This window comes from Coenobita brevimanus, chromosome 20, assembly GCF_032717465.1.
Source record: "Coenobita brevimanus isolate Jiangsu-jjx chromosome 20, ASM3271746v2, whole genome shotgun sequence".
NCBI lineage: Eukaryota > Metazoa > Arthropoda > Malacostraca > Decapoda > Coenobitidae > Coenobita > Coenobita brevimanus.
The window spans coordinates 24312982-24335743 of NC_136973.1; the positions used below are offsets into that span (position 1 = coordinate 24312982).

General features: G+C 45.6%; 1 protein-coding gene across 1 annotated transcript in view; it reads left to right on the forward strand.

Moving 5' to 3' along the window:
* The window catches only part of LOC145391942 (uncharacterized), a 204183-nt gene that overhangs the window by 145450 nt on the left and 35971 nt on the right, over positions 1–22762 (forward strand). The window contains exons 9-18 of the mRNA XM_080266431.1: positions 530–676; positions 9505–9681; positions 10527–10926; positions 11698–11900; positions 12674–12837; positions 15198–15366; positions 15912–16205; positions 18638–18817; positions 21339–21484; positions 22161–22506. Of these exons, the coding sequence (XP_080122557.1) occupies positions 530–676; positions 9505–9681; positions 10527–10926; positions 11698–11900; positions 12674–12837; positions 15198–15366; positions 15912–16205; positions 18638–18817; positions 21339–21484; positions 22161–22506 (2226 nt within the window). The remainder of the gene's footprint in view (positions 1–529; positions 677–9504; positions 9682–10526; positions 10927–11697; positions 11901–12673; positions 12838–15197; positions 15367–15911; positions 16206–18637; positions 18818–21338; positions 21485–22160; positions 22507–22762) is intronic.

Here is a 22762-nt window from a genome sequence, read left to right on the forward strand (position 1 = left end):
GCAGTTGTGGCAGTAAAAATACATAAGGATATGATGCTAGGCGGGGAAGAGTGCCATGGATGGGATGTAGAGCCGTAGCATTGCCTTTCTCTGCCACTGAGCTGTGTGAAGTAAGCTGCAAAAGGAACTAAAATCTGGGTCAAGTTAAGAAGAAAGAACTCTAGTAAATCTTCCTTACAGATTTATTCTTTTTGCTTTTCACAGACGCTTTCTGTTATTTTAATTAGGATATCAGAACACGATTTTGTTCAGTTGAAGAGTTAATATTTGTTCCCGTTATTGTACAGACTTGCTCACTATCAGTGCTCTGGTCAAGATCACCATGATTCTCTTTCTCTCTCTCTCTCTCTCTCTCTCTCTCTCTCTCTCTCTCTCTCTCTGCCTGCCTATCTACCTATCTACTTACCCACCCACCCACCGACCCATCCATCTATCAATATATCATTCTGTCTGTCTATCTGTCTCTCTGTCTATCATGCTGCATACTAACCCACCCACCCAGCTATCTATCTACCTATCTATCTGTCAGGTGGTAGAGGGCAGCGGGTGGGGGTGGCAGTACTTCGCAGTGCGCACACAGGGGGCGGTGGGCCAACTCCACGCGCGCACCACCCTGGACTATGAGGACGAGGCGCAGCGCAGGGGCTTCCGCTTCATGGTGCAGGTCACCGACAGGGTAAGGCAGGGCTGGCAGGGTAGGCAGGGGGAAGGCAGGGGTGGCAGGGTAGGCAGGGGTGGCAGGGTAGGTAAGTGAAGATTGAGGGGAAATGAGGCAGGAAAAATACCGCCCATTGGGTTTTTGTTTAAGATGCTGGTCATTGGCAGGAGGGCGGCAGAGTAGGCAGGGAGGCGGCAGAGTAGGCAGGGAGGCGGCAGAGGGGAGGTATGGCAGGATCAGGCACAGTGTAGGGAGGTTCGGTTTACTTATGATGCAGGTCACTGGTAGAGTAAGGCAGGGGTGGCAGGGTAGGCAGGAGGGAAGGCAGAGGGGAAGTATGGCAGGATGAGGACAGTACATGGGATTTGGTATAAGAGGCAGGTCATTGGCAGGGTAGGCGGGGGTGGCAGGGTAGGCAGGGGGAAGGCAGAGGGTAAATAAGGGAAGATGGACGAGGCACAGTGCAGAGAAGTCTTTTTCTTGGTGTAGGACACAGGCAGGGTAAGGCAGGGGAGGGGGGGGAGACGAGAGGCAGAAGGGGTTAAAAGACAGGACGAGGAGCAGCGCAATGAGTTAAGATTTAGCACCCGTGTGACAGCAAACTCTCATCCCTTTTCTTTCCAACCCTCAAATGCAAGAGTTAACTATTACTCCCAGTCCTTCATGTATGCAACAGGTCAACTCTGGAACTGTCTTCCTCTATCTATATTTCCCACTGCTTATGACCTCCAGTCTTTTAAATGCAGTGTGTCCAGGCATCTTGAAATTAATGGATCTTGAATTTGGCTCTCCGTTATTTTATTTCTTTTTTGGAATGAACAGTCTTGTAGGCATCTGGCCTTTGCTTCCTTCTTCCTTGCATAAAAAAATAGTGTTAGTGACAAATAGGACATGGCAGGGGATGGGGATAGGGAGACGAGAGGAGGGGAAGGGTAGTAGGGGGTAGGGAAGGCGCAAAGCACGGGAGTGTGATTCACGGTAGAGAGGCAGGGTAGGGCAGTGCAGAGAGGTGAGGGGGATAGGTAGGCAGGGTAAGGCAGAGAGGCAGCTTGGTGAGGTAGGCAGGTCGGGCAGAGGAGAGAGAGAGAGAGAGAGAGAGAGAGAGCAAAATTCCTCAGTATCCCTACTTCATTATGTGCTCTCTCTCTCTCTCTCTCTCTCTCTCTCTCTCTCTCTCTCTCTCCAACCAAATCATCGTTCATACAGCCAACTTTCCCCCAAATATTTGCATTAGAAAAAATCATTAAATTTTAACACAGACCGTTTCATAGCTGGTGACAATTTAATATGGGGGAAATGTACACAAAACTGGTGTTGTGAAATTGTTTATGGCCAGAGAGAGAGAGAGAGAGAGAGAGAGAGAGAGAGAATTCTAAAAAAGTAAGCAAGAGAAAGTGAGAGAGGCAGAACCAGATCAGACAAGGAGTTATTTTAGCGATTTGCCTTCCTAAACGTGATCTGAACTTGTATGTATTTTTAGGATTATATTGTCTTTGTTCCACCATGTAAATCCTCTGTGTCTGGTGGTGGTGGTGGTGGTGGTGGTAGTTAGTGGTGGTGGTGGTGTTGATTGTGGTAGTGGCGGTGGTGGTGATTGTGGTAGTGGTGGTGGTGGTGGTGGTGATGTTTTCTGTCATTTTGGTGGTGGTTGCTGTGGTAGTTGTGGTAGTTGCCCTTGTGGTAGTTGCAGTGGTTGTAGTAGTTGTGGTGGTAATAGTTATAGTTGTACATTTGGATAGTTTGATAGTACTAGGGTATAGTTGCGGTAGTGATGGTGGTAATTATGTGTTTTTGTGGTGTAGTTGTGATAGTTGTGGTGGTGGATGTGGTAATTGTGCCGTTTGTGGTGATGGTGGTTGTAATGAGTGCGTTTGTGGTAGTAGCAGTTGTGGTGGTGGTTGTGGTGGATGTGGTTGTCGTACTGAGAGTGGTAGTGATTTTCTTGGTGATTTTTCTTGTGTGATGGTTGTGGTGATGGTGGTAGTCGCAGAGGTGGTGGTGGTGGTGGTAGTTGTAGAGGTGATGGTGGTAGTTGTGGAGGTGGTGGTGGTAGTTGTAAAAGTGATGATGGTAGTTGTGGTGGTTATGTTGATGGTGATGGAGATTGTGGTAGTGGTGGTGGTGGTAATGGTGGTGATAGTTGCGGTGGTGGTGTGGTGGTGGTAGTTGTAGAGGTGGTGGTGATTGTTGTGTTAGTGGTTTTGTTGTTGGTGGTGGTGGTTTAAGTATGGTGATGGTGATGATGGTGGTGATAGTTATGATGGTAATAGATTTGGTGATAGTGGGGTTGGTGGTGGTAGTCGTGGTGATGGTGATGATAGTGATAGGTGTGGAGGTCGTGGTGATAGTCTGTGGTGGTGGTGGTGGGGGGTGGTGATAGTCTGTGGTGGTGGTGGTGGTGGGTGGTGATAGTCTGTGGTGGTGGTGGGGGGGGTGATAGTCTGTGGTGGTGGTGGTGGTGGGTGGTGATAGTCTGTGGTGGTGGTGGTGGTAGTAGTCGTGATAATGGTGACAACTGTAGAGGTGATGATGATAGTCCTTGACTGTGTTGCAGGTGGTGGGAGTTATGGTGGTGATTTTTTTTTTTTTTTAATGAGAGGAAGAAGGAACCAAAGACCAGGAGCTCGCAAACCGTTTCTTCGAAGAAAAAACAAAAACAATACAAAAGAGAGCCAAATTCAAGATCCGTTCATTTCGTGATGCCTGGACGCACTGCGTTTGAAAGACTGAAGAACATTGAAAGCAGGAACTACAGACAGAGGGAGACAGTCATAGTTGACCTGTTGCATAAATGAAGGACTGGGAGTAACGGTTATCTCTTGCATTAGAGAGCTGGACAGAAAAAGGATGAGAGTTTGTTACTAGATGGGTGCTACGCGCCCGTCGTAGAGGTGGAGGGATGCTAGCAGACAGTTCAGAGGAGCAATGACCATGGAAGTAGCGATAGAAATGAGATAAAGAGGCAACAGTGCGACAAAGAGACAGAGGTTGAAGGGAGCCAGTAAGAGGAGGAGAGTTACTGAGATGAAAAGCCTTTGACTCCACCCAATTGAGAAGAGCTGCATGTGGGGAGCCTCCACACACATGAGAGTTGTACTCTACACATGGGCAAATAAAACCGGTGTATAAAGTCAATACCACTGCAGGGGTAAAGAAGGTACGGAGTTTGCTTAGCACAACCAATCTCTTGGAAGCAGATTTTACAAGCGATGCAATATGATCTTTCCAAGATAAGTCCCGTGTGAATGAAACCCCAAGCATGTTCAAGGATGACGCAGGATTGAGCTGGATATTATTAACCCATTGGTGCCCAGCATCCAGTATAATGGACAGAACTGGGCATTTTCAAAATTTAATAAAGAAGGGAACCCCGGGGTAGGGACTTATGAGCTTCGCGTCTGTAAGCCGACAGGTGGAGGGCGGTACGCAGTGCCCTTCCAACAAAGTCCTCTCACAGGAAGTCTGGTCACTAATGGGTAAACATTAGTGGGTACTCCTGTGGCAGATTATGTCGGGTTGATAGGTGTAAAAACTGAGTTTTTGATGCATTAAAAACAAGATTATTTTTACCCCAGTCAAAGATACGAGCCATGTCAGACATTTGGTGTGCCATAGCCTCATCCCTTGTTTGTTGAAGTAACTGCTGAGATGGACGTTGCAAGTACTAAATGGAAAGGTGAAGGGTGGAGTCAGCAGCATACGAGTGGATAGGGTTAGATGTACAGCTTAGAAGGTCACTGATGAATAAAAGGAAGAGAGTTGGTGATAGGACAGAGCCATGAGGAATGCCACTGTTGATAGATCTAGGTGAACAACGATGGCCGTCTACAACAGCGGCTATAGAATGACCAGAAAGGAAGCTATTGATGAAGGCACAGACAGAAGGATAGAAACCGTAAGAGGGCAGTTTGAAAATTAAAGATTTAAGACACACTCGATCGAAAGCCTTTGAGATGTCAAGTGCAATGGCAAAGCTTTCGCCAAAGTCCCGAAAGGAGGATGACCAGGAGTCTGAAAGGTAGGTGAGAAGATCGCCAGTGGCGTGTCCCTGACGGAACCCATACTGACGATCAGAAAGATTGTAATAGGAAAGATGCTTTAAGAATTTTCTGTTAAGAATTGACTCGAAAACTTTTGAGACACAGGATGTTAAAGCAATTTGACGATAGTTAGAGGGTTGAGAATGGTCACCTTTCTTTGAGACTGGCAGAATGAGAGCAAACTTCCAGCAAGAAGGAAAGGTACAAGTTGAACGACAAAGGCGAAAGAGTTTACCTAGGCAGGGTGTAAGCACAGAAGCACAGTTCTTGAGGACAACAGGAGGGACTCCATCAGGCCCATATGCCTTGTTAGTATTAAGGCCAGTGATGGCAGAAAATACATCAGCTGAAGAAATTTTAATGTCAGTCATGAGGAAGTCAGAGGGGAGAAGTGATGGAGGAACAGCACCAGAATCGTCTAAGGAGGAATTGGAGGAGAAAGTCTGAGCGATGAGATCTGCTTTATCAGTAGAAGAAATAGCTACAGAGCCATCAGAATAGAAAAGAGGAGGGAAGTATGATGAGGTATAGTTGTTAGAAAGGTTTTTGGCAAGGTCCCAGGAGGAGCAGGATGAATACAAGTTGGAGAGTTGAGACCGTTTAGTACGGATGAAATTATTTTTAGCAGAGCGAAGAACAGACTTAGCAAGATTCCGGACAGAAACATAAACAAAATGTGATTCAGGGGTGGGTTGGCTCTGGTACCTTTTATAGGCCCTCTCCTTGTTGCAGACAGCATTAGAACAAGCGTGATTAAACCAAGGCTTTCTTGCATTAGTCAAAGGATATGAGAAGGGAATGTACTGTATGCTGCCATGCCCTAGAGAATAACCTCCCTAATGTGCAAAGCACACTCAGATGGCTCACGGCCAATGGAAGCAATAATCATTCCAGGGAAAATCAAAGAAGTACTGCCTGAGGGCCTCCCAATCGGCAGCTCCAAAGTGCCTCAGTCGACGTTTCTTTGGGGGGTCCACAGGCCGTACCGGAGCGATAGGACATGTCAAGGTAATAAGATTGTGATCGGAGGAGCCCACCGGAGAAGAAAAATTAAAAGTGTAAGCAGAAGGATTAGTTGTAAGAAAGAGGTCAAGTATGTTTGAGCTCTCTCCAAGGCGGTCAGGGAGATGGGTAGGGTGCTGTACAAGCTGCTCTAGGTCATTAAGGATAGAAAAGATGTAGGCTTGTTCACCAGGTGGATCAGTAAGAGGAGAGGAGAGCCAAAGGTGGTGGTGAACATTGAAATCTCCTAGAATGGAGATTTCAGAGAAAGGAGGAATGGATAAAATATGTTCCATTGTAGAAGTATAATAATCGAAGAATTTTTGGTAGTCAGTAAAATTAGGAGATAAGTAAACAGCGCAGATATATTTAGTCAGAGAATGACAGGAAAGCCGAAGCCAGAGTGTAGAGAATTCAGAAGAATCGAGTTCAGGAACACGAGAGCAAGATAAGTCGTTAAGTACATATACACAACAGCCACCTTTGGCTTTGAAATGAGTATAGGGAAAGTAGGAGGAAACAGAAATGGGTTTGCTGTCAGTTGATGGTGGTGACAGCTGTAGGAGTGGTGGTGGCGATAGTCTATAGTGGTGGCGATAGTCTATAGTGGTGACGATGGTAATAGTATGTGATGGTGATGGTGGCGTTAGTCTGTGGAGCTGGTGGTGGTGATAGTCTGTGGTGCTGGTAGACTGTGGTGATGATGGTGGTGATAGTCTGTGGTGGTGATGGTGATGATAGTCTGTGGTGGTGATGGTGGTGGCAGTCGTGGCGGTGGTGATGATGGTGCTAGATCTAGTGGTAATGATAGTTGATGGTGATGGTGGTAGTAGTCGTGGTGGTGATTGTGGTGATAGCTGCAGATGTGGTGGTGGTGGTGATAGTTTGTGGTGGTGGAAATCGTGGTGGTGGTGGTGATGGTGATAATAGTTCTAGAGGTGGTGATAGTTGGTTGTTACGTTGCTGTGGTGGTAATGGTGTGGGTGGTTGGGTGGTAGTTATGATAGTGGTTGTTGTAGCCCTTATGGTGCTGGTGTGGGAAATATTAAAATGCAAGGGGGAGCAGAATTGTTAATATTCTATCAAAGAAGAAGTATGAAAATAAGCTCTACATCCCCCCCCAAAAAAAAAAAAAAATGTGTAAGTAATGTACCATTGGCTTATATAACATCAAAAACCATACCCGTAAGTCATTTACAATAAATTCAACATTGATAATTGTCTGGTGGGTAGAAATAAACTGTACATGGTTCACGGTCTGGTGTACTCGAAACACCGAAGGACATAAGAGCATAAGAAGAGCGGCAAACTGCGGTAAGAGCACCTTCACACTTTCTGGTTTCTAGCCCTGATCCTGTCTAGCCACGGCGCAGGTGGTGTCAAGGCTCTCTGCCATGAAGGCAGCGGGTGGCACCGTGCCTTGACACGGTTCAGCCTACTCTAGTTCTTTGTGTACTCAGCAACGGAAGACGATGGGTGGCAGGCAGAGTCTGAAAGCCCTTTACAAGTATGTCCTATATTTACGGAAAAAGGAAAAGGCGACAGTGCAGAGTGCACTGGATACACCCGGCCAACGAACACATAGACACAGTGGCAGCATTTACAACACTGTTTGAAGAACCAAGAAGTGAAGGCATGATTTTTTTTTTTTTAACTTTCGAATCATGTCCCATAACACTGGCTTCTGCTCAGCGAGAGATTTAAATGATTTAAGTCTGTTTCACCACTTGTTAAGCAGTTGTAAAATAAGTCACTTCAGTGCAGTTTTTCACATATGTGCCACCAAGGGTCAAGTGCAGGGCTGAGTAGCAGCCGTGCATACACGCGGCAAACTGCTGTGTAGTGTGCAGACAGACGTAAACAAGTTCAGTCGCCTAGGTGTGTTATGTGGCATGGCTAGCCACGGGACTGGCCAGACCCAGTGGGACGCCGTACGTGCATCGGGCGTCGTGGCGGCAGATTCGCTGTGACCGTGCCGTGTGAAGGCCTACATATGAATCTCAGTTGACTGCAGGTCACGGCGCCGAGTCGTGAACGACTACGGCGAGAAATTAGATAGTGAGAAAGCGGCCTAAGCCAGCTGGCCCATGCTAGGCAGCCTCTACAAGAGTGACTAAATCACTAGAATAAGACAAGGATAGCAAAGACGGCTTGGTATATGTTTACAGAACCATAACACCAGATTCGTAAGAAATAAAACGTGAATCATTTCGTTGCACTGTTGTGAGTTAACTTTCTTCAATGACGTTTCTTCCGCAAGTTAAAAATTAGCGAGATATTGTGGAGTAATTAATGTGGTGCTAAGGCTTTGTAAACATTAACCCCAACCTTCCATTTGCTTTCATAATCGTAAAAATAAACAGGAAAGAATGAATTTCAGGCCATTTTAGGCATAAACCTACCCAAACGCCACTTAGCCTAACCTACATCTGTGTTATTTAAGCCTAACCAAGACGAATTCCCAGCCAATCCTAAGTCGTCGGCAGAGTCCATCTTGACTGATTTCAGTTGTCAAAACACGCGACAGACCCACGTCCAGCCCTCTAATTGGCTGAATCAGAACCATTATGCATCAGTGAAAACAAAAACACACCCCTTATAACCATAATACATCACCAAGAAACAAAAACGCATCACTTTTAAAGAACGAAGCAAGAAAATCGCCAGAACAGGCTCACATTAGAGACGCAACAACATTTCACTCATTTTTAGTTTGCGGAAGAAATGTCACAGCAGAAAGTTGACGCAGTACTGTGCAGCGAATTGGCTCACGTTATTATTTCGTACGAGTCTGGTGTCATGGTTTTGTAAACATTATCCAAAGGCTTTCCCCCGCCCTCCAAACTCTCCAGCAGAAACCGGCAGGAATAAGTGAGAAAGAACGGCAGGAAAAAGTGGAAAAAAAAGTCAGAAGAAAGCGAAGTAGTGAGCTGAATTGCGGAGAGGGACCTGGGAAATGTTTAGAAAGAGTTTACAGGATCTCGTGTGACGTGCATTTCAGACGTGCTTTAAGGGATAATTGTGGTAAGAGTGGTGGCAGTGCTCAAAACAGTGGTTGTGCTATACTCTTTTTGCCCTAACTTGGGCAAAAATTGCCATCTCTCCATCATGAATGCATAGTGGCAACGATAGATTAACAATTGAATATGACGCTAGTCACGAAAAAGTGCTATGGAATGGATGTAGGACAGTAGCATTGTCCTCTATTGCCGCTGAGCTTCGTGAAATGAGCTGGAAAAGGACGAAAATATGGGCCAAGTTAAGGTCGAAGGATTAATTATGGTTGTTATTGCTCTAATTGTTCATTGACTGTGGTAGTGGTGATTACAGTATTGGTGGTAAAGGTGACAGTGGTTGTGGTTGTAACACTATTGTGATGGTGGTAATAAAAGTAGTGAAGGTGGGATGGTTGTGGTTCTCGTGGTGGTGGTGGTGGTGGAGGCGGTAGAGGGTTGTGGTAATTGTGGTAGAGGTGTTTACAGTGCTGGTGATGAAGGTGAGGTGACTGACCAGATGGTTGTTGTGGAGGCTGTGGTAGTGGTGGTGATTATAACAGTAGAGGTGGTTGTCATGAGAGAGAGAGAGAGAGAGAGAGAGAGAGAGATGGTGATTATAACAGTAGAGGTGGTTGTCATGAGAGAGAGAGAGAGAGAGAGAGAGAGAGAGGCAGGCGACATAGATAAATGGCTGTTGACTAAATAAATCCTTTCTCTTGCAGTCACTGGACCTAATCTCTCACACAAGACAATACACACACTAACACCACCCTCTCTCCCCCTCCCTCCCCACCCCCCTCCACCCCAGGGCCGCGGTGGGTGGAGTGACGCCAGGCACACAGACACGGGGTGGGTGGAGGTGATGCTGCGAGATGTGAACGACAACCCGCCCACCTTCACCACCCCGCACACCCACATCACCGTCGCCGAGGACACCCCACCAGGCACTCTCATCGCCTCACTGCCCGCCCGTGACCCCGATATGGTAGGTCATAGGTCAGATTAGGTCAGGTTAGGTTGCATCAGAGCACTGGTAATTCTCTCAGCTAACGGTTGAGGAGTTATTGAAGAAAATGTTGCTTCAAGTCTGTCGTAGATCTGAAATTTACCAAGTGTTTTGAAAAGTTTGTTTGGCTCGAAAGATCACATTCATGCGTATCCAAAGTCACTGTTTAGTCTGTCTACTGTATTTATTGTAATGGGGTGTATCGATATTTTTGTCCCCGATTAAACTCTACATTCTTCGTGTTGCATACGAACGATTTTATTCAGATGAGAGAACCTTTGCACTGGAAGTTAGATATTGCCTTTATTTACCACTTCATGGCAAGAACGCTCTCCTAAGCTGAACTGAATCGTCTGGAGGTAGCAAACTAAGCTTTAACATTCATCACTTGACTGAGAAGAGGAATGCAAAGAACTGTCAATACCATGTTACTTCCCATCAAGATGCTTAACCCCTTCATTTCAGTGATGTATTTTGGGTTTTATCCTCTTATTCCTCCCCTTAAATAATCCACTTGAGGCGTAGATTTAAGGGGATGCACAAATATGTCCCTACATGTGTTCTAAAGTGTTTACATACTGGAAAGGTTCCTTCTTTGGACCCACCTTATGAATCATTTGTTGCTTTCATGACTCCAAAATGAATAGTTTGAATGTGTGGAGATAGACAGATAGGCATTCTATTTCCACAAAATTTTCGTGTAAATATTCAGTCATATTACCATGTTGTTCCAATAGGTTAGGATTACTCCGAATTTGCCCGAACATGTATTATCCCAATTACATCATTAATCTTGCAGCTTTGTGTAATTGTGACTCCTGCAGATGGGACAGCAGAAGGTGACCTACCATGTGGTGGGCGGGTGGGGCGCCCTGAAAGTGGAAGCTGGAGGAAATGTACGTCTGTGGCGGACCTTAGACAGAGAGGCGGAAGGAGGGGAGGTGGGAGTGGCTAGGATAATCGCCGTTGATGATGGTCGCCCCCCCTTGTCCTCCACGGCCACCCTCACCATAACAGTGAGTGATGTGAACGACTGCCCACCCCGCCTACGCCCGCCCACCCTCCTACACGTCACTGAAGGAGAGTCTGCAAAGTTACTGGGCGTACTGACAGCCACGGACGATGACCTGTGGCAGCTGGGACACGGACCGCCCTTTTCATTCACCTTGGCTGCCACCAACCCAGCCCTCGTCACCCACACCCTCTCACTCAACTACCATCATGGTTAGTGTTGTACCTGTATTGTTCCTATATATCCTTATTGCCCACAGTATATTTGATGTTGTAGTGCTCTAACAACCAAAAATACAAACTCCTAACCGAATGTAACTTAATCTAGGCTAAGCTTAACAAACCCAAGCCTGACCTAACCTTACCTACCCTGATTTCACCTAATTTGTACCTTTGCAGCGGAGAGAGAGAGAGAGAGAGAGAGAGAGAGAGAGAGAGAGAGAGATTGACAGAAAGGCTAAGATGATAATAAATGTTGAGGGGTGGAGTATTTGACACCTGATATTTACGAATGATGTTATGTTGGTTGCTAATTGTGTGCAATAGGTACCATGAAGTGTACTGTGCAACGTAGACAGCAGACATTATTTCCAATCTTTTTTCTATGTCAGGTGTAGACAGTGGTCGTGTGGAGGTGTGGTCATAGGCAGCTGACGGAGTGGAAGACGCAGTTGTGTCTTAGGCAGCTGACGGAGTGGAAGACGCAGCAGACGGCAGAGGACAGTGGTCGTGATTTTGAGAAGAAGTAGTCTATTGAAGTCATTGGCAGAGAGGATCCTAGGCAGCTGACGAGAGACGTGGTGGTGAAGGGAGACAGACATTAATCCTAAGTGTTGTTCTTCCCTGGCAGGCCTGGACAGGGGTCGAGGTGGGGCAGATTGTGGTGGCCGGGAGGAGCAGTGGAAAAATGAAACAGTGGAAGCTGATGGTGGATGTAGTGAAGGTGGACAAAGATTAATCCTACGTGTTGCTCTTCCCATATAGGTCTGGATAGTGGTCGTGGTGGGGCAGAGGTGTGGTCAGTGAAGGCAGTCGACCGAGAGGAACACAGACAACTGACAGTAGAGGTGGTGGTGGGTGATGCCGGGGGACTGGCTGCCACACACACCATCACTGTTATCATTGACGATGTAAATGACAACCCCATGAAGCCAGGCGCAAAGACGGTGCATCTCTGGAAGACTCAGGTGCACCACACGTGACATTTGTTGTTGTAATTTATATTTTCGTTAGAGCCTTCATTATGACTGATTACTGTGCTTGCTTTCATCATCATCGTCACTGTCATCATCATCAACATCCTCCTCCTCCTCCTCCTCATCCTCCTCCTCATCATCATCATCATCATCATCATCATCATCATCATCATCCATCATCAAATAGCTTCTGTCACAAAATTATGCAAGTGTGAATCATGGTTTATCTGGCATTAGCTCTCACATTGTCATAATCTGTAGCAACTTCAAGATTAATCCTTCGCAGCAATATCATCTCTCAGACTTTTATTCTTCTATCAGCCTTTCCCATACATATTTTCACAGACTTCTTTTTCCCTCAGTTTTTCCATCATATCCTTTAGATCTAACTAATACTGCATCAATCCTACCTCTTGTTTTTGAACTGGGCGCCTTTTAGGGATATACCAGATAATTATTTCTCTTTTAGTGTTTATTTTCATACCTTGCTCTCTGACTGATCTTCGAAAACTAGAATTAGAATTCAGTATCCTTACTTCTGAGAGTTGTATTTAATATTCCTAGCTCAGAGTGGTGGAGTAGAGGTGGCACCAGAATGTATGTGAAGTACCATTTTCTGCTACATATGTTCACTAATTGTTCTAATGTTTTGGTTGTTATGATAATCTTCGGAAAACAGAATTAGTCCTTAATATCCTTGTGTTGTACCGTTTGTGTTATGATAATTTACGAAAAATACTTAGTACTTCATACTTTTGTCTCAGGATGGCGGCGTGGAGGTGGCGCTCGGGAGGGTGTATGTGGAGGACCCTGACGACTGGAACCTTGACGATAAGACATTTGAGTGGGCTGGCTCTCCCCATCCCCATTTCTCCCTTAACACAGCCACTGGGGAGATTTATGCATCCACACAGCTGAGAGAGAGGAGGTAAGACACGAAAAATGAGAATCAAAGAGAATACTATACTCTTTTTACTTTAACTTGGCCTAAAATCATCTTTTCTTTTAATGTACAGTTGTAGCAATCGATTAACACTAGAATATGATGCTAGTAACGAACACACTAGAAATGGGAATCTAGGAGAATACTGTACTCCTTCCATCTTAACTTGACCTAAAATGATCATCTCTCTATCATGAGTCCACAATTGTAGCAAAAGACTAACTACAATATGGTGCTAGTAACGAAGAAGTGCTATGGAAGGGAAGTAGAGCCATAGCACTGTCTTTACCTGCCATTGGTCGAAGGTAAAAAAGCTGCAAAAGGACAAAAATTTAGGCCAAGTTAAGGATAAGGAAAAACTATAGGAAAGATACTGATTGTAAGAAGAAGGTAAAAGAATATGAAGAGTTGAACCTGAGTCGGAAACTGAGAGATGGCTGTAAATAAATGATTAAGCCCAAGTTCAGGAATACAAGACTCTCTTCTGTACAATACTGATACAGTACACACACACACACACACACACACACACACACACACACACACTGTATAAGGAGATCGAGATACATGTTTGCATATTACGAAAACAGATCCTTTACGTTGAGATATATAACTCCAAACAAGGATCTTATATGAGAGGCATATAATTCATTGCTTCAGCTGGACCCATCCCACGCCTGTAGCTTCATGCTGCATCACCCTCTCCGCGAGAAACAACAAACAAACAACAGCCGAACTTAACCCTTCTCTTCTACTCAATATTACACTTCACAAACGCGTAGGCACATGCCAACAACACACTTCACAAACACACAGATACACACCAACACACTTCACAAACACAGACACACACCAACACACTTCACAAACACACAGACACACACCAACACACTTCACAGACACAGAAACACATACCAACACACCACAAACATGTCAACACATACCAACAGCACCTTCACAAACACATACAAGCAGCACACTTTACAAACATACATACATACACGTACCAACAGCGCACTTCACAAACATACATACATACACGTACCAGCAGCACACTTCACAAACATATAAAGTCATACCAACACACATCACAAACATAAACACATACCATTTTCACAAACACATACATAAACAGTTACCATCAGTACACTTCATAAGCACAAACACATACCAACAGTACACTTAACAAAAACATACACACACACACATACGAACAGTACACTTAACACATACCAGCAGCACACCTCTCAAACACATAAACACATACTAACAGCACACATACATAAACACATAGCCACTACAGCCATCCAAAGCCTTCAAACAGCATCCTTCTTGAATCACCACTGGACATCCGTCCCTCAGAAACTATCCACCCTAGAGAGACACAAGTACGCCAGACTGCGATGCGGTCACCAGCCTTCCCTGTACAATACCAATACAAAATACAATACCAATACAATACCAGTACACAATAACAGTGCAAAATACAACTCGCAAATAAACCCATTCTCACGCTTCTTTGCAGCCCCGCATAACAAAACACACATCATGCAACGCACAATCAAAGCACAAATAATCCTTTAGCATAACCTCAGTAGAAGATGTCCAGGAGTGACTGGTTGAAACAGAACCTGCACTCCACTGGGTTCACGTGAAGGTGAGATAAGTATTGCAACAACAACAAGAATAACAACAGGATTTGCGAAAGAGGTTCTGTGACTTCCGTTTCCTCGTCCTGCATTTCCTCATGTCTTCTTCCTCTCCTCTTCTCTCCTCTCTTTTCCTCTCCTCTCCTCTCCTCATTTCCATAGATAAGACCTTCATATCTATAGCCCTCCTCCTCTCCTCTCCTCACTTCCCAAGATGCGACCTTCATTTCCTGGTGTCTGATCGAGCGTGGGGTCAGAGGGTCATTTCAGCTGATATTGTTTCTCATCTCCCCTCATTTCCCCAGACACACCCTTCATTTCCTGTAGTCTGATTAAGCTTAACACCAAATGGAAAAAGTTACTAATATTGTTCATCATCTCTGTTCATTTCCCCAGAGTCGGATCATATAGGTATACCTACTGACGTTGCTCATCTCCCCTCATTTGCCCGGTGCGACGTTCATGTCACAAGTCCTCTTCCTTTCTCCTCATTTTCCAGATACGACCTCCACTCTTTGATGTCTTCTTCTTCATCTCTCCTCATTTCCCCAGGTACGACCTCCATTTCTAAAGGCCCCCTCCTCTCCTCTCCTTATTTTCTTAGATAAGACCCTCATTTCCTGTCGTCTGATCTACCTTTGGGGCCAAATGGAAGTACCTACTAATATAATGCCTCATCTCCCCTCATTTCCCCAGATACGACCTTCATTTCCTGGTGTCGGATCGGGCGTGGGGTCAGGTGGGCGTGTCAGCCAACGTGACGGTGGAGGTGCGCTATCTCTGCCCCGAGGCCCTTACCCACGCTGTGCCCATCACCCTCTCCCCCACCACACCCACCGCACTAGCAGCACACTGGACGCCTGGTGTACGTGTGTGTGTATGTGTGTGTGTGTGTGTGTGTGTGTGTGTGTGTGTGTAGGGTTGTGCTTTTGTGTGTGTGTGTGTGTGTGTGTGTGTGTGTGTGTGTGTGTGTGTGTGTGTGTGTGGGTGGGTGGGTGTCTGTGTGTGTGTGTGTGTGTGTGTGTGTGTGTGTGTGTGTGTGTGTGTGGTTTTGTGTGTGGGTGTGTGTGGGTGTGGGTGTGTGTGTGTGTAGGGATGTGGTTTTGTGTATGTGTGTGTGTGGGGGGGTTGTAGTTTTGTGTGTGTGTGTGTGTGTGTGTGTGTGTGTGTGTGTGTGTGTGTGTGGTTGTGGTTTTGTGTGTATGTGCTGGGTTGTGGTTTTGTGTGTGTGTGTGTGTGTGTGTGTGTGTGTGTGTGTGTGTGTAGGTTGTGATTTTGTGTGTATGTGCTGAGTTGTGTGTGTGTGGGGGGGGGGTGAAACAGAAATTGCTAAAATGGCATAAATATTCCCAATCAACCCCATTTCGAAATATTGATAAAATTCATCCAATACCCATTAAATCTCAACAGGAGGGTGGCGGCGGTCTGGGCACCCTGACGGAGGCGGTGAGGGAGGTGGTGGGGAGAGTGGGCGACAAAGTTGAGATCGTCAGCGTGTATGGTCTCCCCACCCTGTCTCCCCACCCACTCCCCACCTTCCCTGATGCCTCTCCAGTTAACTCAGATTCCCCCATCGTCTTCCCTTCCTCAACACCCCCTCCATCCACTCACCATACGTGCGTTTGGGTGAGTGTGAGACAGGCAGGAGGCAAGTTCCTGGACCCTGTAAAGCTCCATGGTCTTCTTTCTCTCAATATTCAGAAGGTGAGTTACTTTATGTTTGCCACCTATACGAATGCTTAATTTCTTTTCAATAGCCAGTCTCATACTACCTCTCTATCCTTACGTAGCTAACAAAGGGAACGACACCTGTAGGCTAAATATATAGGCACAGAAAACCCCACAATGCCCCGACAAGCATAATATAACTTAAAGGTTTTCAATCATTTCTTGATATCTGAACATTTGTATAGAATAAAAAACCCTTATTTATATTTGTGTATTCTACCAGTTAATCACCAGATGTAATATTTCTGCTCATTATTGCTAAAATACACGTCAGCTGTCATAACAATAATCTCGTGCAGGCAAGTAAAATATATAACTTATTGTTCTCCAATCCAAGTAACTTCATTCCTGCCTTATCCTCAGCCCTTCCATAAAATTTGGGCTAAACCGGATCACAATTGTTCATTTTAACCTTGCCATGTGAACTTGACCTTTGGCCTCTTGTTAAAAAAAAAAAAAAAAGTAGGTCAGTTCCTCGGGTGACCTTTAATACGCCAAGCTTGAGCCAAGTCAGATAAAAACTGTTTGTTATTTTGTTCATACACACAAATACCAATACACCCGTCCTGTATGAGTCAGTCCTAGCATTTATTCAGTATGGACGGTGGGTGTCAAGGCCGAAGTGGTGACATGTGGAGGCGTGTAGTATGTAGGAAGACTAGTGGACCTTGGGAACGGGATGTGAAGCGTATGTCCAGAGTCAGACACATAAAAGAATGTTAAAAATGTCGAAAACGGACTTAGCCTTGTGACTCTGAATTTATATTATTTTCAGCATCACGTGTTCTTTTTAGAGGCAGGAGCCTCTATTGGAACGGCTCTGTCCGTCTCTCTCTCACTAACAATTTTCGGACGCTGGGTGCTTCACTCTTGGAGGCTTAAGCGACTTTAGTGAAACCACATCCTATCACACTACACCTCTCACCACACTACACCACACCACACCATACCATACCGAACAACGCCACACCTCACCATACCATACCGAACAACGCCACACCACACCACACACCATACCGAACAACGCCACACCTCACCACACCACACCACACCCACAACCATACCGAACAACACCACATCTCACCACATCATACCACACCACACCACACAACACCATACCATACTGAACAACACCACACCTGACGTCACTACACCAGACCACACCACACCACACCACACCCACAACCATACCGAACTACACCACACCACACCACACCACACCCACAACCATACCAAACAACACCACACCACACCACACCACACCACAACACACCACACCACACCAAACCATACCGAACAGCGCCACACCTCACCAAACAACCACACCACACCCACAACCATACCTAACAAATCACACCACACCACACCACACCACACCACACCAAACAACCACACCACACCCACAACCATACCTAACAAATCACACCACACCACACCACACCACACCACACCACACCATACTGAACAACACCACATCTGACGTCACTACACCACACCACATCACACCACACCACACCCACAACCATACCGAACAACACCACACCACACCACACCACACCACACCATACCGAACAACGCCACACCTCACCACACAACCACACCACATCCACAACCATACCGAACAACACCACACCCACAACCATACCGAACAACACCACACCACACCACACCACACCACACCACACCATACCGAACAACACACCTCACTACACCACACCACACCACACCACACCACACCACACCAAGGGCAAGAACACAAGAGCCCTGAAGTTTCCGCATTTAGTACTTGTGTGTTTTCTGTAACTTGTGATATGCCGTGTTCAGGAGGAGAGAACATGTACAGCTGGCAACATATGAACCTGGTACAGCATCAGTGTGCATCAGTGGTCTAGGATTTGGTACACTTGAGAACCATGTGGAGAGGATGGAGAATGAGAGACTGACGAGGAGAGTGTATGTGAGTGAGGTGGAGGGGGGAAGAGGGAGGGGGAGGCCTAGGCTGAGATAGAGGGATGGAGTGGAGAGGTACAGTATATGAGAGAGGGGGGTGTGAGCTGCGAGAAGGGCAGTGAAATGGCGGGGGACATTGTGACATGTAGGCGAATTGTTTGTGGCCACCCCTTACGGGATTAAGGCGTCCGGCAATAGACAGTTAGATACATTGTTGGTGGCACTGACATGAATGAACGCAGGTGTCAGAATAGATGAAATGACCAGGTAACTGTGATACATGAACGTCCGAAATTGTAGCTAGACTTCCACCTCACAAGAACACCGTACCAGGTGTATGTGTGGCCAACTGTACATGTATACGGTTGTGTATAATGCTCCGATGGTTCAATATGCTCTTATTTCTGAACATAAATTTAATGTTTTTCATTCCCCTGTATCGCCATGTCTGTGTTCAGCTGGAGAAAGCGATGTACCTGCGTGTGGTTGTGGATGACGCACAGATGGTCCAGTCTGAGGGTGGTGGTGGTGGTGGTGGTGACAGTGGCCAGCTGTCCCCCTCCCCTGCCCCTCACTCCCCCTCGCCCCACCATCCATCATCCATGGCATCCCTTGCTTCAGTTGTACTTCCTCTTCAGGTAACATTATAGTAAAAAAAATTTTACCCCTCCAGTCAGAGACCAAAGACTATGTTATTCTCTGTTCACTTTAACTTGGCCTAAAATTCTCATCCTTCCATCTTGAATGCTGAACTATAACAAGAGATATGCAATGAAATATGACTCTAGTCACGAAGAAGTGCTACAGAATGGGTGTAGAGCCGTAGTATTGTCTTTTCTGCCACTGAGCTACGTGAAATAAGCTGCAAAAGAAGAAAAAATTGGGCCAAGTTAAAGTGAATGTACTATAGCAAAGACAGAGATAGAAAGATATAGATGTATATAGATGTACAGATAGATGGATAGATAGACAGACAGATATAAATGTATATAGATATAAAAATAAATGTACCTAGTTAAAGATAGATATAGATGTATACTCGTATAAACAGATATAGAGATAGATATACAGTTGATGTATACTTGTATAGATATAATTAGATATTGAGATTGATGTATATAGGTACAGATGGATAGACTGAGAAGTAGATAGAGAGATAGATAGATAGATAGATAGGTGTTTTCATTTGTTAGCAACTCTGTGTTTCACGATCTTAAACTGTTGCACTGATCTGTCACCTACCCTGGAGGTCTCCATGCAACACCTCACCTCATGTCTTGCCCAGTTTGCCTCTGTGCACTCTTCCCTCCACCCTCTCTCCTGTGACATTTCTCAGCCAACTTCCCTGCCCCAACTCTCGACACATCCATACCCTCTCAGTTACCCAAATCTCGTCATTTCTGTAATATTTCTTATGACAAACTGCCCGCACAGCACACTCTTAGTTTTGTCACTCAGCAAGACTATTCATCCACTTCATTCTTATATATTTGCGTCCTTGTCTGCATGTGTCTCCTTCTCACTGTCGTGTCATACAACATAGCACTTCCTCACACATGTTTTTGTAGAGAGTGACCTTCGTAAGAAAGGAGAGTCCTGTCATAATAGGAACGACAACAGTTCCCTAAATTTCTTCCATATGCCCCTCATTATAGCAATTAGGCTAGGTAACAGTCCCTCTCCCTCGATTAACAGTACTCCTCAACGCTTTCCAAGTGGCTGTCTCCCTAATCGTCAGTTTCCATTCTTTCATCCACAGCCCGATTAGCACTGCATACTACACACTGAAAATTGTCACGTCCTTCATTATACCTCTAACACTCATAATAAGTTGAAGACATGACAGGATTCCTTCTAACTCTACTTACAACAGAGGACCACATACGTTGCCTTGACATTACTCTACTCACACCTTCGTGCCTTGACCTGCGTTTCATCATCATAAACTTTCACTCCCTTTGCTTCGATCCCTGTCCCTCAACCTCTCAAGCTTCTTTCTAGTCTCATGCACCCTTTAAGCAGTCAAAACTAAATCAGCTGCTGGTTTGTTCTTCTAAAATTTCTCGACGGTGTTTCAAGTTCCAGGGTGAAGAGCAGTCGACTTTCCGACATCGACACTGGCTGAGAATTCCTCTTTTAACTCTCTACATATTCTTACAGACGTATTTGCCCCTCACCATTATATCCTTCTAATTTTTGGAGGGGGAAATCACAAAACTTCCCTTTCTCTTTATGAATAATCCTTTGGTGTCAGTATCATAAATTTACAGTAGTTAACAAAAAGACTCTGAACTAACCCTGCAATCAGTGGCAGGGCTACAGGGTGAACAAAAACTCTAGGTCACGAATGTACAGATAGAGGCAGCTGGTAACTGACCCGTCTTCTTTCTTACTTTCGTCACTTACAAGCTTAGAGGTGGCACCGTATCCTCGTTAGTTAAGAAAGCTCCTTGACACCTTTTCCTTAGCGATTTCTGTTTGGATATGGCTTATTAATATTCTTTTGCATTTTATTTATGCAAAGTATGGCGATATTAGAATGATTTGTGTAACACAGAGGAGGACAGTAAGGTGTAATAAGCAAAATAGATGCCCACAGCCTGACCCACATTACGAAGCACTGAACAACACGACCCAGTAAGACCTGTATTTTCATCAGTTTAGGAAGCTCCTTAAGATCTCTTCCTTAGCGATTTATTTTTGGATTTGGCTGGCCAATATCAGTTTGTGTGATTTTTTTTTTTTTTTGCTATAACTTGTGGTACTGGCATGATTTTAATGACACAGAAGAGGATAGGAAGGAGTAATAAGGAAATTAATTTGCTTAGGAAGAGGTGTTAGGAACATCCTTAACCTACGAGATTACGGACCAGACACAGACACATCATCAACAGTGTCAGGGACTTGTGAGAAGACCCCCTTAAGTTTAGTTACTTACCTGTGGTCGATGGGTCTGGTGGGTCGAGCATAATTGATGATAAGCACCAACAAATGTTCCTATGGTGCTAAGATACGAATAAATGTGTGTGTGTGTGTGTGTGGATGAGTAAATTGGGAGTGTGTCGTCCTGTCTCGGCTACCTCCCTTTCTATGGGGGAAGCAGCCTAGGTATATAGATAGATAGACAGATGGTGTGCTAGCCTTGTACGATTATTTCAGGTGGTGGACACGAATGTAACTTCCCTGGTGACCCCTCGGTTGAGCCGCGGCCACACCTGCCACCCACACCCCCGCTACCACCACGCCTGCACACCTGCCTCCTGCCTCAACGCTGGCCAGTGTGTTAGCACCGATGACGGGGCCAGGTAAATAACTCTCTCTCTCTCTCTCTCTCTCTCTCTCTCTCTCTCTCTGAATAACAAAATAGTCGCCTAGTAAATTTATCACTGGCAAGACTCACTGTAATTGTGTCTGCGGTGCACTGAATTATAATATCAGCGTTTTGTAATGTAATATTGATCATTCTGTACATGTAAATGATTTATTAAACATTTCGACATTGGCTGTGAAAAGACTGCAGCTACAGTATATTAAAATGAACTTCAAGTAATACTTTTCTAAAACACTGGACTTATAAACTTGTGTGCAGTGAGATGGTAAAGGTACTAAAGTCATCTCTCTCTCTCTCTCTCTCTCTCTCTCTCTCTCTCTCTCTCTCTCTCTCTCTCTCTCTCTCTCTCAACTTTATATACATATACATATATATAGAGAGAGGGAGAGAGAGATTGATTCCTTATGCATTTCTGTAGTGACACTCATATAGCCGGTCAGCTACGTTATCTGGTTATACACACATTTCTCAACTCCTTCCCTGTCCCCTGAAAGGAAGATGGTGGTGTGCAGGGCAAGAGGTGCTTCAGCCTGCAGTCCACTGGGTTCACGTTGAGATGAGCCTGGGGTCAGAGCAACAACCCTTAGCATAGATGTGTAATTCAAAACACGTTCAGTCTATTTTAAGTATTTTCCTTGTCCTTCCCTCAGATGCGTGTGCCCTGGCGGGTCCTGGGGTCCTCAGTGCAAGGTTCTGTCACGCACCTTCATGGGTTCCGGGTTCGCGTGGGTGCGCTCCCTCCCGCCCTGCCTCCCCACCACCATCTCACTCAGGCTCCTTCCTCTCGCATCCAGCGGCATTGTGCTGTACTCTGGCCCACTCTCACCCAACCCCACCCGCCCCGCCCACACACCCACGCCCCTCCTGGCCCTTCAGGTGGTCAAGGGACGGGCGCAGGTGGTGATTGAGGGAGCCGGGGGACCTATACAGCTGCAGGTGAAGTCTACCCTTGAGCGTGGCACCTGGCATACCCTGCACCTTCATCTAAATGCTCAGGTATTTGAGCTGGGCGTTAGGCATACACTGCACCTTCACCTAAATGCTCAGGCTTTTCAACAGGGAGTAACGCTGATGCTTTACATAAGTGGCCGAGGGTGGGAAATTAAGATGGCTAATGCATTAAACTCAGTAGGTTAGGATGCTTGTGATTTTTATTTATATTTGTTGGCAGGATCTGTCCCTTCTTCCTTTGGGGCTAAGATGCAAATGAATGTGTGCGTGTGGATGAGTAAACTGGGAGTGTGTCGTCCTG